Raw genomic sequence first — 19,049 nt, 5'->3', positions numbered from 1 at the left:
ACTCAGTGAGAAATGAGTGTATCTTTCATTTATGTATTATTTAATCATGAAAGCAGACACTATGTCTTTAATGAAGCCTTAGGAAATTTCTGCAGATTTTTTTAAAAAGATGTCAGAAAGTCTCATATGACAATTATAAGGGGAAACAAAGCATTTTATTTTGTAATGACCAGAATTTTTGAAGGGAAACTTAGTGCCTCGGTGATGCATGCCCTAAATTTTTGAAGAATGTTGTAATCATGTACTAATTTGGGATCAAAAATGGAAACAGACTTGGATGCATATTAGTTCAGATTTGTTCTAGGAAATATGTAACATCCTAGCTGATGTCTGGATTTCAAGATAAGATTTCAAGATCTCATATAGCACGAATGACAGAATGTCTGAGATTTGATATCTTAACAAATATTAAAAGCTCCAAGTAGAAGAGTTCTTGCTCAGCTGCATACTTCATTTGTTTCAAGAATCCCAGTTTTCATTTTACAATGGAAATGTTTATAATCAAATAACGTGCGCTTTTATTAGTAGCAATCATTTTACTGCTACTTAGCAATTAAACATATTAGTTCTTACCTACTTAATATTGGGTGTAATGAGGCAAAACACTATATACTATCGAGGACAATTAAAAGCATTCATCTGTGCAATTATGTGCAGCCAGTCCAAAGTCTGGTTTTGTCTATACTCCAAACTTGGTAGACATGAACAGGATCTGACTCAAAAGCCTTGCATCAATAGGTAGCTTCATGTGCCAGAAATCTGTGTTCCATCAACATTAGTCTCTCAACAGGGCACAGTTCAGACAAGCTAATTTCTGACTAAACTGCTTCTGGATCAACCACCTCGTATGCAGTCAGCCAGAACAAAATAAGCAGAACAAACTCTGGTCTGTGTGTAAGAGCTATGCTCTTAATGGTGTTTCAATTCATTTTGGACATTACAAACAACCGTTGGAAAAGCTGAATTTGATAGACCAGAATGGTTAAATATTTGACTCTTCCTAATAAAAACAATTATGTATCAATACTTTGTTCCTCAAGCCTCCTTAAGAGTTTACAGATGAAAGAGATATTAATATTCCAAAATATATAATAATAGCAAGATAAACTTACTGGTTCTGTAAGTGTGCTGTCCTTTTCTAAAAATTGAACTACACAGTACGCCAGCTACAGTAAAAGAGAAATATTTTTATTAATGCTCACTGTGAAATTGAACATACTTTGAAATCACTAGCATAAGTGGAGAACACTACTGAATTCAAATAAAACCACAACAGTTCTGTGATTTTACAAAAATTATTTGGCAGACAATTTAAACAATGAAGGGGTAAATACGCTTCACCAATTTTTCCCAACTTTCTCAAGTCCTAACCTTTTTCTGGGTTATAGTGTAGGCAAACACGTAATCTGATGTTTTCTTTTTAGACCCAGTACTTTGCATTTCAGCACACTTCATCTTTTCAAACATAGGACTTAAAAAAAATCAGTCTTGTCCTCTAAAGTGCTTTCCACTCCCTAACATTTTGGTGTCCCATGCTAATTTAGTAAGTATTTTCCACTTCATAACCTAAGTGAGTTAAAAATGTACTGAAGAGTTGTAAATCTTAGGATTTTCTATATATGAGAACTAATGATAACTATGCGTATCAGTGTAAAGCTGATGCAAGCTGAGGCTGAATTACAGTATTTGCCAACTTCAATTCTGAGAATGAGACTGTCTGTCTGTGCCTAAACATTGAACTATTACATCCCTTTCACTCGACAGGCCAACAGTCCCAAAGTAAGTAGGAGGATCACTACACACGTCATGAACTGTGTAACCATTTTCCTAACATCTCTCCATTTATGAAAGTTCAGCTGATGAGTCCAATTCTTTTCCTGTTTTTGATGATTGCTATGAAGAATGTCCCTAGGTAACCTGAGGACTGTACCAAGATGATTACATCTACTGTCCTCTGCTATTCTAAAGTAAATTTGAATTGAATATAGAAACTAGCTTTCTTCATGTATATCTGGATTTGGCAGCAAATCCTTCTGAATATCTGCCCCTGTTTCAATGTAAATTTTTTGTGGTTTTACTCTGGTGTTTCCCACACTAAGCTCATTTGAAGTGCTTTCCCATTTCATTCAGTAGGACATGTAAGAGGGGCATCCCTAAGTCACTATCTTCTTTTTACTGATAGTAATGAGGAATGCAAATCACCTGAAGGTTTTGGGGAATTAGTTTGTGAATTAAGGGGAATAAACACAGACCAGTTCATCTTAGGTACGTAGAAGAAAAGGTGACGATCACAGATGTCCGTACTAGTTGAGATTATAATAAAGGTCTGATTGGCCACACTTCAACAGGTTATGTTCACAGCATTAGAAAAAAAGAAAAAAAATCTTTTGAAATGGGAGCCACTCTAGCTTACTACTTCAACAGGAACTGATGTGAGCCCCAGCAGGCAAGATCCAAAGCAAATGCTTATAAGCATCTCTAATTGCTAGAGAATTGTAATTATACAAATGGTGTTCTTAAAGATACAAGTTGTTAGTAATTTTATTTGAAGAAATGGTACTTACAACTTAGAATACTTGAACTTACATAGAGAATGTTGAACTTTCAAATTAAAAGAACAAAGCTGTGTAACAACCTCTCATAGATAAAATTCCAGCATAGCACAATAATCCTGTGTTTTCTCTAATACTGTATGATTCCCCACTTCTCTACGAATGGAACTAAACTCAGCACAGAAAAGATACAGCTGGTTTAAAAGACAATACAACTCAGATACCCCATTTTTTTCTGTGTACTTCTAAAAAGATCTATTGAATTAAATAATGATGTCCTAGCAACTGCCCAATTCCTTTCAAAACATCAACAGTTGTAAGAAACTGAATTCAGCTGAAATTCTCCACGTAGTTTAGAAAAAACTGTTTATAGATGACATTCATTAAAACCATACTTTTCTGCAATTTTTGTATGTCTAAACATTACAGACAAGAGCAAGATAAACAAAAAATTCTGTGGGTGGATAAATATCAAGAACTCTCACATGAACCAACTACTTCATCTATAAACACTACAGTGCTTTAAAAAAAAGAGATTTATTTATACACACACATATATTTTTTACATTTTTTCTTCCCCTCAGCAAGTGAAGCATTATGGGTACATGTATTAAATAATTTCCTGGTACGTGTATTAAATAATTTCCCCAAGGCCAGTTAACAGGGAAGAGTTGAAGCTTAGAACAGAATCCATGTCAGAGTGACGAGCGTCTCCCTGACCTCTCTAGGCAAACTCACTTTAAAATTAGTATGAAAAGCACCACACAAAACTTACCTGTGGATGGTAGACACTGAGTGATTTCACTTTGTGCAATGGTAACAAAACCTTCAATAGGAATATTTTGTGCTCTTCTTTTAATGGTAAGGCAAATCCATTAATTATGCTGTCAGGGAAAGAAATTTAAGAATAAAAACCAGTAATTACACAAAGTCTGCACTACTGTACAGGATATACCAAAATCCTTGTTTTCAGTGTTTGGGGTTTTTTTGTGACCTCCTGGACAACATGATGCAATAGAAAAATTTACAAATCAAGCATGCACCACAGACTAATTTTAGATCCAGCTCCCTAAAGTTTATAAATTAATAGAATAGTCAAATCAACCTCTGCCCATTTCTCACCCAAGTCTTTCACAGGTTTCAAATTCTTCCGAGCAACATATATAACCATACCTACACTTCAGATTCCAACTTTCGCTATGAACTATTCACTATCACCAAAGCTTTGAATACATATTTCTTCCAGCTTTTTCATGGAATTAAAGAATGAACCAGAGACTGGACGTAGAAGACAATCCAGGACAGCAGACAACTCAAAACATGACTTCTACTAAAATATTACTACTTCTGCAAGACCCCAGCATATAATCAAACAGCATCTGAGCACATCCCAGTTACAGGTGAGTGCAGATGTGGCTCAATACTGGGTCAATGGCCCTTTCACCTAAAAACACAGTACTAGAACAACATTTTGTGTTCACTTGCTTTGCCAGCATTAACATCAGTTAAAATACGTGGAATCCTATTGCCCATTTACTATTACTTTATTCATTTTAATGCTCACTAACATCATTAATGCTTCACTAACAAGGACAGAAGGCACTCAGGCAAAAGGAATCTGCCAAACTTACCTTAGAAAAACCACACATTAAAAAATTCAGAGTTACACATATTTGAGATCTCAGAAATCAGATGATGTCTCAGAATTAAAGCTTACTAAATAACACTTGCTCACCCTTGCTGCACATGGTTAAAATAATTTTCACTAGCAATGACTGTACAACTGTTTTAAGGATATGAGGTCACTCCTCCTAAAGTCTCTCAGTGCATACTATCAAACCCACATTTCTAAATTAACACTTCTATGGTGTTCTTGCCAACTTCCACATACTTGACAAGTACACATTAATTTCATTTAAAGAAAAAAAGTTTCTTCAAGATGATTTACGGGTAGTTAACCACAAAGAGGAGCAGAATTGTAGGGCAAGTTTAGCCTGGAGTGAGTGTGAAGAAATTATGCAATCCTGTCAAGACATGATTGTCAGAAAAAAACAACCACATTAGTAGTTCCTGCTGGAAGTGTTCATTTGTCCAGTATTATGTAGCACTTAGCAAAGGAAAAGAATGAAATCCAGTACTTTGGCATGAATTTAAATTCCTCGTTACTTCTGACAAGTCAAAACCCAGGAAGCCAACTAAAAAATGTTACTCATGAGAAGCTCTATGTCAACAACATGCTCTGTTAAACTCCTTAATCGATTGGACGAATAACCAGTACAGAACAGCTACAGCTCGTAAGCCTCATTTAGCTACTAGAAATTTTGATTTGGAAGCCCGAGGAAAAAAGAAAAAACCAAACCAACCACACAACTTTTAAATTTATAACACTTAAAGCCAACGTAACAAAACCAAGAACGAAAAACCTGTTGACTTAAGTTTTGAAGATTTAGCTCCATATTGTAATATATAAGCTTTATACATTCTTCAGTGTATCTTGGTGAGTATTACTTGATTACAGTATGTTGAAGTAATGATGGATATGTAACTCCTTTAATCATTGAACATTTCACTGAAAAACTAAAGAACTATTCTGGGCAGACATGTAGACCTAGAAAATTTTAAAACATCTTTCCAATTTCAACAGCATTCTGGGCTGCATTAGGAACAGCAATGCCAGCAGGTTGAGGAAGGTGATCCTTCACCTCTGCTCAGCCCTGGTGAGACACATCCAGAATGCTGGGTCCAGTTCTGTGGTCCCCAGAACAAGAAGGATGTGGACATACTGGAGGCAGTCCAGTAAATTGCCATGAAGATAATGAAGGGACTGGAGGGAGCATGTGACATACAAAGACAGGCTGAGAAAGCTGTTTAGCCTGGAGAAGACTCAGGGGAATCTTACCCATGTGTACAAATACCTGAAGGGATGATGTAAAGAAAGAGTCAGACTCTTCTCTGTGGCGCCCAGTGAAAGGGCAAGAGGCAATGGGCACAAATTGAAAACACGGGAAATTTCATTAAAAATAAAACGCCCTTTTTATTGTGAGCGTGGTCAAACGTGGGAACCCACTGCTCAGAGAGGTTGTGGGGTCTCCATCCTTGGAGGTATCCAAAGCGCAACCAGCAACCTGCTCTCACTGACCTGTTATTTTTATGTGCAAAGATATGGAAACACCATAAAGTAAACCTAACTAAGCTTCTGAAGTGTATTCATGTATAAAAAAACCCAAAAGCTTGCATATGGATTAATCAGTTGATAAAAACCACAACGTTTTGATGAGGCTATCAGATTTAAGTTGTAAAATTTTAGTTTCAAGGGCTTTCAGCTGCATCACTGAAGTTTGTAAAGTAACAGAATTAACAAAAGAAAGTTTCTGAAGTTTCATAACCTGTGCTTCCTTTGTTTACCTGCTATGCATTTAGTGATGTTAGAAGAATTTCTGAATAAATTTCAACTCATTACACATTATTTGTAGTTGCTCTACAATTAATATAATTACAAGAATCCCAAGCTAGAAAATAAGATTTTAAAAATAAGATTTAAAAAATTGTCACATCCCAAAACGCTGACACAATGTTCAAGTTTTTATTGTGTTTTTGCAATCTTGCACAAAACTTCTCTTCGTTACAGCTTTGACATATGATATGAAATTATTTTAATCTTGTCTCAAAGCAATCTGCAATCCCCAACTTGATTTTCAGTCTAGTCTGAAGACCAAGTGAGTTTAATTAAACAAAACGTACAACTTACCTTCCCAGTATTTCCAGTAATTCTGCTATGCCATTGTGATGTTCTGTTTCATAAATAAACCTAAATAAATGAGAAGTTTTACTCAGTTACTGCTGAAGAGATACAAATCTAACACCAAGATCCCCATGGACATTACAGGTAGCTTTGACCTCCCAAGTTTTAGTCATTCAGTAAAAAGAAAACAGAAATACATAATGGAAAAGAAACTTTGTGGAAACATAAATCAATAGCACATCAAGCTTCACACTTGCTTACTCTTTTCTCACACATTTAACAAAGCAACATGCACTTCATTTTTTCCCAATACTCATATTCTATGCAATTTTAATAATGCAAGACTGAACACAGCAAATAACGCTTTAAATATTAAAATAACACAAGAACATCTGGCATAATCAAATGCCATGACTCAACCTTCTATAGTGCACAAGGTGTTCAAACAGTTACTACTTATGGATCTAAAAAGCTCTTTGGCATTACAGACTTCTGTGCATATAAAAGGATCTGTAATAAACAGAGGAAGTCAAATTTTCCTGAATGTTCTTTTGATAGAGCACTGTAATTTACTAGACAACCACCTTTCCACCCTTATTCCCAATCGCCTGAGTGTAATTTATTGAGAAAGTTCTATGAACAACTTCAGGTATTTTTCAAATTGTTATAGAAGTTATGAGAAAATAATTCCACTCCTTAAAAAAGAATTTGAAAATTTGTCATAGACTGACATATTAACAGCTACTTTTAATTCAGAATATTTGATGTGACTGTCTTTTCTTCTTAAAGACCCTCTCCATACAATTCAGGATAACAATTCCAAGCAAAACTAAAGACAATGATATGAAATGTTTTGGACTGAATTAACAGGAACATGAAGGTTTAATACTTTTTTTAAAAAAAATACAGTAGAAAAAAAATAAATTAATGCACTATTGGAGCAGAATTCATGCAATTCTGGTCAGTGACTAAAACACAAATAAAAACCACACATGTCTTAGGTAAGCACAGTAACAAACTGACAACTTGCAGGAAAAAGTATAAGAAAAAATATTTTGAAAAATTCTATACATACTTTAAGAGCTTATCATGCACAATTCACTAATTCAAGACAGAAGTTGAAAGAACTTTCCTCCCTGGTGCTCATATCCAGGAACACTAGTTTAGCTCCTAAACATTATACAACTCAGTGAGGTTTTCTGTTTAATCCCCTCCCTCAACTTGGTAGAGAGAGGTAGTATCTACAGTGCAAATGATGTAATTTCCCATATACGTTTCAGATTGAAAACATGTTTTTACACAAACTATTACAAAGTTGATCTAATGACTAGAACATTCCTTAGTCTTTCAAAAGCCTTGCACCAGAACTATCAGTGTTTGAAGACTTTGCTTCCATTACCCCTGAAAGTAAAGTGCAAGAAGCAGCATAAATAAAAACACTGTTCAGAAGCGTATTATAATATGCTATGATACTGTTGTATCATCTGGTTCAGATATTTTATAAAATTATACATTTTGGAATTTAATAAAATCTATGTGTAGGGGAAAAAAAATTATATCTTTGTTCCAAAGATACACCTGTATTTTTTCCTTAGGCTCTTGACAAGTCCAGTCAAGATCAGTTGTCTGCAAGACAGTGAAGGCTTACTAACTATTTTAAAGTAGCGTCTCTGTATCTCTTCTAAAGGCTTACTTGTTACCATAGACAGGGAAGATAAGCTCCCTCTACAGCTGGTACTGCTGGGTGCCATTCATGAGATGGCACCAAGTATGTGGCAGCTTTTTGCTATTTTCTTAAAGGGGGTAGCATCATAAATTCATTTTGGGATGAGAACAACAGTGGCAGAGAAAAAGGGAAGCATGATGGAAGGAGTGTAAAACTTGGAAGGAGTGTAAAACTGATACACAACAATTATTTGTAGAAAAGAGAAGCGTACCAAAACTAAAAGACTAAGAAAAAGGCACCATAATCTTGCATTCACGCTTGACATAATGGCAGTAAAAACACATTTCTAAAGACCTTTAGTAATACAGTGGATTAATTTTTCATATTGACTTTTTTGTTTTTCAGAGATAATACTACAGTTCATTCTATGGCAATTAAAAAAATACTTCACGAGTTTTAAATGGTACATCTCAGTTCTGAGGAAAAAAAAAAGGCAGTAAATATGTTCCTTCAAGCAAATTCTAGATCTCTCATTCGATTTGAGTCCAACTTCTGCATTATGAAGAACTACATTTTATTAAGGCACTACTGTAATACAAACACTACTATTCCATAAGAAAAAAAAGTCTCAGAAAAAGATACCAAACCACCCACTGAATTACATACTAACTCAAATTTCAGCTGCCAAATTTATGCTGTGTGCATGACTACCTTAATTTAAATCTCTCAGACTGGTATTAATTACTGTTAGATGTAGCCATATTTGGTATAAACTTACTAAGAATTAAAAAATTGCTAACAGTGTCTTGGAGTATTTTTAGTTGTGTACCTGATCACATGCACTATAATACAAAGATATTGACATACCTATAAAATATATTATTAATTTGTTTCCGGATGTAAGCTCTTAGGCCTAAGAATTTCCCATATATTCTGTGAAGAGTTGTTTTAAGAAAATCTCTTTCACGAGGATCTTCACTGTCAAAGAGCTCTAAAAGCTGCAAAAAAGGAAAAGAGATGCACTTTACTTGAATCTAATGCACTGTAAAATAATTTAGAGCTTGAAGTTAAAAATTCTTTTTTTACCTCACCTGTAATACAAACTTCTGATCAATATATTTCTTAGCTATATTAGGTTGAAAATCTGGAGATTCTAAAAACCTTAAGAAAAATTCATAAACAAGCTGAAAAAAAAACAACAAAAAAATAGTATTAGTCTTTTAAACAAGGAACCATTTTATAAGCACATGCCAAAATTACTAATTAGTTGCTCAGAAGTGCACTATGTTTTTATTTTTATTAATTTATGTACCACACAGTAAAAGCTTTGCTCTTGGTCTTCTGACAAAGTACAAGAACTTAAGGTTCTTTAAAATGCTTTAAAATTTTGCTGAGCTCCATCACTAGATTCTACTCAAATGACATACAGTAATCTAATATTCATCATGCCCAGAAGTACGTGTTTTGAAAATTCTCTGTTGTCCTCTGCTTGTCACGGTACCTCTGAAAGTTAAGAGCTGTGCCAGAGTCAGATCAAAGCATTCATAGTGACAAACAGAAGCTCATTTAAAAGCACAGCAGTTACATCTGTACTGCAAGAAACAATGAGCCTTTAACCTATAATGCACTAACTGAATTTTAAAAAAAATATTATCAGGTTAAATTCAAGAAATATATTTTAAATATTGCAGAGAAATGTAATTGACTTGAGATAAACACATAACCTAAACACTTTTGAGTCAATAAACAATGACTTTAACTTCAAAATTCTGTTAGACTATGACATCCTAGTCTTCATTAAATACCTGTAGATGAGGCCATGCAGCTTCTAAGGTTGGTTCATCTTCCTCTGGATCAAATTCTGCTCCCGTTGGATTGGAAGATGGTGGTAATGTTCGAAACATATTAACTGCAAACTGAAATCACATGTGCCTTTAAGAACTCTGACACAAGTGACTGATTAAAAAGAGACTTCAAAGATGGTTTTGACTGAGAATTCTTTACATGAACTATTTAATATTTGCAAAAATACAAGCTATATAACGCAGTAGTTTAAACAACGAGGTACATTCATTCTTCTTTAAAGATTTCTAACTTGAATAACACTTTTTCATGCAGTACTCTTTAAAGCACAAACTACTGTTAGTACATGTTTTATTAGGATATTGCTCTGATCTCTTTACACACACACATATTATAAAAGCCCAAGCAAATGTATATAAAATGTTTACAGAAACATTTTTTAATATATACGCTTTAGAGGGCCTTGCAGCAATCTGCAAAAGTGGAAGGCAGAAGCAGAGATGCAAAACAAAGATTGCCCACAACTGTTCTTCTCTAGAATATTACCAGTTTCATTTCACACCATGGGTATACACACATGGAAACACTTCAAAACCAAATTCCTTCCTTCCCCTCTTAGTGGTAATTCTCTTAAACCCTACCCATCTAGTGACATCATGGGGGGCACTGAGCAGGGAGAAATGCAGATCCTAACCCTTTAATCTTCATCTTAATTGTCAAACCCCCAAAAACTGGTTAGCATCCTCATGGAAGTGGAGCATACTACAAAGATGAATTGCTTTTTAAGTTGTTGATATATACACAGAATAATATATTTTTGGGTTTCCTAGTGCTTGTCTAGACGCACATTCATACTGTGTACGAACCCAAGTAGTGCCCTTCAGAAACCCCTTTAACATAAGGAGAGTTTCAAAGTCCCTAATACAGACAAAACACCCATTCCCTGTCATATGGACAGAAAACTTCTCTATGAGGTCCTGTTCTATGCAAAACCATCTCATCACTAAATGCATGTAGCTTGATTTTTTTAAAAACAGAAATATGTAATCAGAAACAATCACATTTATATCAATTTATACAATGCATATAATAACAAACGCAAAGCAAAACACATTTGCTGTCTGAAAAAAGAGTCTTATGTGATTTTGGGGATAAATTTAGCACGCATTCTCAAAAGTAACCTAGAATGGTGCAAAGATTTAAAAGGTCTGCAGTATCCTAAATCCTCCACCTGTAATGACAGCCAGCAAAACCAGCTGGCTTCTTTGTGGATAAGAAAGGAATGACTAACTAGTGATTCAAATGGTTCTTTGCACACCCTGAGGAGTTAAGGATTAAAAGTTTACTGAGCAAGTTGGAGGGAGCAGGTTTCTGTTCATGCCAGTAAGAAAACCTGAGAAAGCCTTTATCTGTTATGCAAGGCAGCTATGGCTGTCAGTACTGAAAAGAGACTAATTCCTCAACTCCACTTGTAATCCAGAGTATTAGGTAGGGCAGACATTGGTAGGAGACAACAAAATTGCTGAGCAAGTAGAAAAATGTAATCTATTTAGCCGCGTAAGTGCACCCAATATACACTTTCTTGTTCTGTTTTGTTGCTTACTCATTGTGAAACCGATACTAAGCAGTCTAAACTTATTTTTTGTATGGATTTTTTTTAAAAAATCAATTCAAATTAGTATATGGTCCCAAACTGCCTCCACTACTTCAAAATGATCCTTTGAGACAAATGTCTCAGTCTCTCAGCAGCTTGAACACATTGCAGAAATGATGAGAAAACTGCCAAAATAAAAACACAGTGGTGTACTGTCTAACCCTTCATAACAACTGAGTACATTAGGCTCCATAAAGAAATTATCTTCAAGTCTATTCCTTCTTACAACACTAAAGAAAATTCTGCTTTCAAATAAACAGATCATTTTGTGCTTTATAAAAATACTAAGATATTTTAAATTAAATTTTGGTGAACATTTGCTCACAATGAAAATGGTGCCCATGCTGAATGGAGAGCTACATCCTGCGCAAAACTGATTTATCAAGTCAGCTGCAGCTGGCTGCATGGAGCTTCAGCATAAGGCATACATATATTCCCTTCTAAATATGTACCACAAGTACTGGTCAAAGTTAACCTGTACATTGTTATTGATATTCTATTGCTATAACAGATTGGAGGTATCTCTGTGAGTACTAGAGGAAAATCAGAATACATTTCCTAAGTCTGGCAAAGTAAGAGACAACAGGACAGAGAAGTTGATTTGCCAGTAAAAAGAAAATTCTTTGCAAAAGGCTACATCACCAGGAGCAGCAGAAACATTTACAAAGCTTTTTCAAGAAAACCAATACTTGGCTCAGCAAACATGCCAGTACAGGGCATCTCCAGGAGCAGCTAGGAAAAAAAAGATTACTCCATTGGAACTTGCACTGAACTGAATGTCTTACTTAAGGATGAGAAAGAACATTTTATTTCATCAGCTGAAAGGTTCTTGAGTGTATAACACAGCTCAATTTAAGGAAAAAAACCCCAAACCCTGAAAGTTTTAGTTTACCTACAATGTAGATATCCAGAATGCAAGGTCTACTCCAGTATCTTTTTTATATCTATTCTTTATGCCACAATTTGAGTCTTAATTATGTCCAAATTTCACCGCAGATAATAATCACATTTTATTATTTTCTCAGGTTTTACTGAGGTTTGTTTTGGGTGATTGGTTTGGGGGTTTTTTGTCCTTTGATTTTTTTTAAATAGCATCAAAGCCTTCTTGCTGATCATTTGAAGATTACTCAAAAGTTCTGAGAGATTAAACTGTCTCAGTTTAAAGCCGTTACTTTGCAGAGGAATGCATTCCACCCATCTTTGGTGGAATTCTGGGAAAAGCAACAGAATGCCATGTTTCCCTCTTCACATTCTGACTTCTTCTCATTAACACCTCCGTTCACAGTTTAAAATAATGCTGTGAATTACCTATTAACTGGCAGGGTTAAGGAGCATATGTATGTGCTGTCCTGCCATCTCACATCTGACAGATGGCAAAGCAGACAGTGGGAGGCAGTATCAAACTGCATCAGCTAAATCTCCAAGACTCACATCATATTCGCATGAAGGAAAAGTCATCCTGATGCTCTATTTTTCTTCAGAATATTCCTTCATTTCAGCAACTAAGATGTAGGTCTGATACAGACTGAGACTGACATATCAAAGTAATTACTGTTGCAAAGAATTAAAAGTAATGCTAAAATATCTTTATGATTCCCTTTTTAAAAGCATGGACATCAAACAACTAACAACCTCCAACCTTTGTTTAAAAAAATGCAGTGGAAAATTTATGATAATCAATGGTCTTCTGAGAAAACAAACCCAGGAAGACTAGACTTGAAATGTAGAACTTGTTAGGGTTGTTAAGCAAATGGCAGAATAATCAGCCTTTTCTAGATGAGCAAGTCTCAGGCTACTGCTATAAAGAAGAAAAGCCAGCTCAGGTAAGGTGTTAGATACAATGTCTTATATTTTTTTTTTTTTTAGATAACAAAATGTAAAAGTTACAACCCAAAACCAGAACAATTTGTTCCGTGAGCAGTGAAACAAATGAAGCCTGATTTGATGTGGTTTGTATTCTTGACCAACAGAACACAAAACTGCTCAAATCAATGTGCAGCATCTCTCAGTTAAAGGACAGCCCTGAAACTCTCTTGTCTATTAAGCTATTGAAATTTAGGAAAATTTACAGTGAATTAATATCAGTGAGACCTTAACCTTTCTGTCAAACGGCTGATCTTTTTCCCAACTTCCCAGTCATTTGACCAGACAAGACAAGCTGCAAAACCTAATTTCCTCTAAGGCCAATTTCCCACAGAAGCACTAAGTAAACACAGCGTAACTTAAACACAACCCCACCCCAGGCCTCCCCCCGCCAACAAGACCCCACAGGCCCCTGCAAATTTATGAAATGTAAGTCTTTATGAAAACTGGGCTAGCATGCCAAAACTCTCTATGCTGTCAGCACTGACAATACTTGACTCTAAAGGACGTAACTTTGGAGGACGAGAGAACAAAAAAGGAAAAGCAAACCACTTGCATTTTTACCACTTCACAGATATGTTTGCTGCAATGGTAGTTATGCACTCTATTTTTCTGGTGATCCGTTTTGTATAACACTAGAGAATATTTTCAAGCAAGTGAGCAGAGATATCATTACACATTTTCTCCTCCCTTCTGCTGAGCAGCCTGAGTGAAGCCTGACATGAACAGCTCTGAATGACAAGCTGTATAATCTGAAAGTCTGCACTTTCTATATTCATGTGAATAAAGTCATCCTAATAGCTAAATAGAGCCACAAGTAGTACACTTCTATTCACAGTAACATCTCTTATTCTAGACCAAAGATCAGAGTAAAAAAAACAAAACAGAAAACCACAGCTGCAAAACCCCCCAAACAAACAAAAAATATCAGCCTCTCATGGGTATTAACTATGTAATTTACTTTTCATAATACATGAAAAGTTGCAGTGAAAACTGCTTCAGTTGCTGAATAAAATTAGATCTGTTCCTATATATTATCAATTTTAAAAAGTAGTATTAGCCGATGTGCTTCACAAAAACGTTAATTTACCATCCACAAGTACTTCATCATCATCATCACTAAGGAAATTATTCTGGGAGCTACAGAAATAAGCTGTATTTATACATGCTTTTGATCTGTTTCTTTCTCAGAACACTACAACCCTGCACCTCCACATCTAGTACTGCCCTAGCCTCCTCACAGCTCTCCTCAATACCCTCTGGCTGGCTAGCTGGGGAAGTGAATACTCATATTGATGTTCACTTTCATAGTCCCTCTTAAAACAGATACAATCCAGATATTGCCCATCCTTCCCTCAGGTGGAAAGCAGCATTAATTCGGGTCTGTATTCTACATAGCTAGCAACTCTTATGAAGTTCCACAAACCTAGTATCCTATGTGTCTGTCCTTCTGAAACTGGTGCACAACAGAACATTCTCATAAAGCCCTGTTTTCTTCAAAGCCAAGCTAAAAAAAAAAGCATAGATTCTTTTCTAAATAAGAATCTGTAACAGACGCTTTTGATGAAAAAATAATTTATCATTTGAATTTACAAGATTTATTCAGACATTTGACTACCTGTCTTATAGTTTTGAGAAGAGGTAAATTCCTGCTCTGAGGCTAATCAATCCAACCTTACTGTATTATACCTGAGAAATGGAACTTGCTATACAAGCATTTAATAAAAACATTTCCTTTCCCATCACATCTTTGCTTAGAAATGTAAAAAGAATTTGAAGGACATGTCAGCTGGCTCTTTGAGGAAGAAAGGGAAGAAATTCTTGTACCCACTCTGAAGAATAACATTAAATCCATTTTAGAAATTAATTTCTCTCATATCTTTTGAAAAGGAGACTTATGCTTGACATTAAATAACTGAACTAAGCCACTAGGTGAATATATAGCTTAAAGACAAGATCTTACTATAAATTAGCCTGAGACACTTGAAGTAAAAAAAGTGGTGTAAAGGTGGGGTGGATGGACATGACATGAGCACTAGAATATAAAGAATAAAGAAGAACCAGATTGATAAGGTAGATGCTTCTCTTGTCAGAAAGAAAGAAGATTTGAAGCTATTGAAAAGGAAACATACTATTAAACAGGTTACCTGTGAAATTCATTGCTCTAAGTGTTTGGCCTAAATAAGGTTAACAAAACTAAACAAAAATTAGCCACACAGATATATATGCATGTATATATCTATATACACATATATAAATAACCTCCAAATCGTGAAGATGAACAGAACGCCACAGTGAAATCCTAATTCCTATGCCAACTACCAACTCCACAAACTTTCCAAACCAAGAACCGCTGTCAAATCCAAGCATTTCTTGATCACTCTCATAATTCTGCTGAAAACACTACTTCCTATTAATATAAGTTCAGTGGCAGTAGCAGCACACAACTTATCAATGTCTCCTGAAAAAGTCTTAAAGTACACAAAAACATTAGATATTTTTTTCCTTAAAATCCACACAATCAACTCAAATCTACTGCTAGAACTTAACAAAAGTACACCTCAATCTACACATACATGCCTGAAAGAAAGAAGCTGATACTACTATTGCAGGTGGAATACAGTTGTTTCGGAACAGTTGACCAAAAGAAAACTATTTTCTAAAAGCAGCCTAGAAGAATTGCTATCTTGAGTTTAACCTCAAAATACTAGTCCAGGTGTCTTCACTGACGCAGCGCTGTATAAGTCCCATGCAAGGAAACCCCTCACCCTTTAGAACCTTACACATAAAAAGCATTTTAAATTCACTGAAAGAATTTTCAAACAGATGCTGCGTGCTCCCAGCAAAACACTGGTAATTAAGACAGCAGCCAAACTCTACATCAAGATTTACTAAACTGATTGAAGTGCAGACTTTATTACCATTAGTTGCACCTGAAACCGAAGAAAGTATATATCCTCCTCAGCCAAATGTACTCTGACCATAACTGATGGAGGAAGATAATGCAGACACATAAGGCAAAAGTTATGAAATTACAGGCAGTTAAGACTTCTTACACAGAACAAACACTAACGTCTGACACATATTCAAGAACTCATCATGAACTCCATTTTACCTAAATGAAGTCTCAGCAGGCTTATTCTCTTTCTTAACTCCCTCTTCATCAGTATCAAGTATTCCAAAACAAGCAATCAATTAGCAAAAACCAGATATAAATAAGCTATCAAGACATGGGAAAAGCCATGATCCCGCATCTCCTCATTAACCATCCTCAATGCTTTGTGTTCATGTTTCACATCTAGAGTTATACATAATCCTCACGTACTCAAAAGTTCTCATGAAAATAACTTCTGTATCAGTAAACACTTATGGCTGATTTAGATAACAAGCGATCTTCAGAATAAGCAACATCTTTCATACTATAAATCCTTAGAATCTTTGAAGAAGCTTCAAAGTCTCTGATTTGTAGGAGGACCTCAAACTCTTAAGTTCATATTTATGTTAAAGATGCACTGTTTTCTCATCCCCCTGGAAATTCACCCCAAGCTATAATGCCTTGGGAAAAAACATCACGTCACACATGGTCAAGAGTTTCTTGTAGGCTTAGTAGTCAGGAATTTCAAAAGATGTTTTCTGTTCTCAGTGTATTGCAGACAACAGCTACAGACCTCAACCCCACTGCTACTCCAGGCAACTGCTGTCTAGTCACCACAATGAGCGCTGAAAGACTCTCCTGTAGTTTCATGGCCACCTCCTCCTCTGGGATGGACTTAAGCACCACAGAGAAACAAACCAGGTCTAGCTGGCTAGGATTTGGATAGTGAGAAAGGAGAAATAACGCAGGTCTGAATGGTTCACATAGCTTGTTCCAGCAGAACCCTCATTTGCCATCCTGTGTACTAAATAAACTCTGACTCTCGTTGTCACCACTGAATACAGAATAAAATCAATTGCTGGAACTGAATGGGATTATGTAAAGTTAAGTGTCAAGGTTGCACAGGTGATCTTAATTCTAATCTTTTTTTTTCAAATCTACTTTTTTTTTAACAACTAGATGTATTTAACTTTCCTCTCTATTTTTATAAACACCTATTCCAAAAAAAGATGTGTGGGGGAAAAAAAGCAACTTTTTTTTTTTAATACAAAACTTCATTTTTACCAACTTAAACAATAATTTACTTCTGCTTCATATATGTGTCTAGTTTCTATCTTACAAAGAAGAGGAATCAACACTGTCAATGGGATTTAAAAGCACTGTTATATTATCATTTTGCAGATGTGCAAACGTAGTTAATCTTTTCTGAAGATTTCTTAAGATAAATTGAAACAGCTGAAGAATCAGTTGTGAATTAAAAAAAATTTAAAATAGGTCTCATTGTTAGATCACTTACCATATGTACTACTTCAGGGTAAATAGGTTCTGTAATCACATTGCGATTGTGTGTGATATATTCTACCATTTCACTTAAAGCTGCTCGTTTTACTTCCTTCCACTTTAGGTCACTTAGTGGATCAGAAACAAAGTCAAAAAGTACACAACATTGTCGTAACTTCTGGATAAAAAGCTTTTCTTGATCAGCAGGAGGAACATCTGAAAAGTAAAAATAATAGGTTATAAATTATATTGCAGTGGACTTTACTCTTCTCCCCATTTTTACTTCCTGAAACACAGCCATAGCAGTGTTTAAGACTACAAGCAAACTTTCTGAATCTTCAAACAACTTTCAGGAATATAATGGTCCAGAGTATGAACCCCAGTAAAACACACTGTACATGACAGCATTTAACAAAATTGCAACAGTGATGCACACTTGCCTTTGCCAGAAATAGATACTACATGGAAAAAATACATCCTTTAAAAAAACGCCTCAAGGAATTCCCCAAACAGCTCAGTTTGTATAAAGAATATTATGCCACATTTGCAGAAATACTCTGATTTTAATATTAGAGATAAATGGGTGGATCTTCAGTTTCAGCATTAGATTTAACCCAGAGCCACTTTTTAAACCTGGGAGCTGTCACCTCAAAGAGTTCATTTTTATATCAAGTGCCTCCTATGACACAACCGGCTGCAGCAATCACATCAAAGCACAGAACAACTACTCAAGATTTTTTTATACTTCATTAACACGAGAAATATTTAAAGAAACCTGAGCAACACACTTAGGATCTTCAACTATTTGGTCAATTTGTAACACTATTTTGAATGTTTGTTTCACATGTACAAGAGTTAGACTTGCATTATCAATCTATTTAAGCACTTGCAGGAGAAGTCTGTCTGGTTAACTCTGGCCAGCACTGCAAAATTAAACGACACTGGCCTTCTAGAAAAGACCATACTTAATCACCAGGATTAATATAAGATATGACAAAAATTAACAGTAAATTTTAAAACAAATTGAGTAAAGACCTCATTTGATATTTACTCATTGTTTAATCATCACTCAGATGCAGCTGATAAGAAACTATTTTGATATCTCTCTTCTGTGATACCTATTAAAAATATTTCACAGGCTTCAGATATCCTGAGACCAGACTCCCTCATCTTCAATAACAAACAAGAATATTTGTATTCGTTTGGTAACGCACAATAATTCATTGTCTGTATCATTGTTATACAGATACTCAACCTTTTGAGACAAAGGTCGCCTTGCCTTATACAGTCCTCTGTGCAGTGGTATTTTTATTGTTTGACAAAGATACTTAGGTTATAAAAAAAATCTTAAAGTTTTTACCTCCCAATTTTGACTTCCTGTGCTTTACACCTTA

At 35.2% G+C, this 19,049-nt stretch overlaps 1 protein-coding gene across 3 annotated transcripts in view; it reads right to left on the bottom strand.

Annotated features, from left to right (window-relative positions):
* Nucleotides 1–19,049, bottom strand: part of PPP2R5C (protein phosphatase 2 regulatory subunit B'gamma) — an 85,349-nt gene that overhangs the window by 14,745 nt on the left and 51,555 nt on the right. For 2 of the 3 annotated variants that reach the window (XM_074825120.1, XM_074825122.1), the window contains 7 exons: nt 17,672–17,871; nt 9,766–9,876; nt 9,052–9,144; nt 8,828–8,958; nt 6,301–6,360; nt 3,328–3,436; nt 1,113–1,166 (listed from right to left, as the gene is read on the bottom strand). In XM_074825120.1, the coding sequence (XP_074681221.1) occupies nt 1,113–1,166; nt 3,328–3,436; nt 6,301–6,360; nt 8,828–8,958; nt 9,052–9,144; nt 9,766–9,876; nt 17,672–17,871 (758 nt within the window). The remainder of the gene's footprint in view (nt 1–1,112; nt 1,167–3,327; nt 3,437–6,300; nt 6,361–8,827; nt 8,959–9,051; nt 9,145–9,765; nt 9,877–17,671; nt 17,872–19,049) is intronic. The other variant, XM_074825121.1, reaches the window with a different exon arrangement.

This window comes from Strix aluco, chromosome 4, assembly GCF_031877795.1.
Source record: "Strix aluco isolate bStrAlu1 chromosome 4, bStrAlu1.hap1, whole genome shotgun sequence".
Classification (NCBI taxonomy): domain Eukaryota; kingdom Metazoa; phylum Chordata; class Aves; order Strigiformes; family Strigidae; genus Strix; species Strix aluco.
This window is presented reverse-complemented; position numbering and strand designations above follow the sequence as displayed.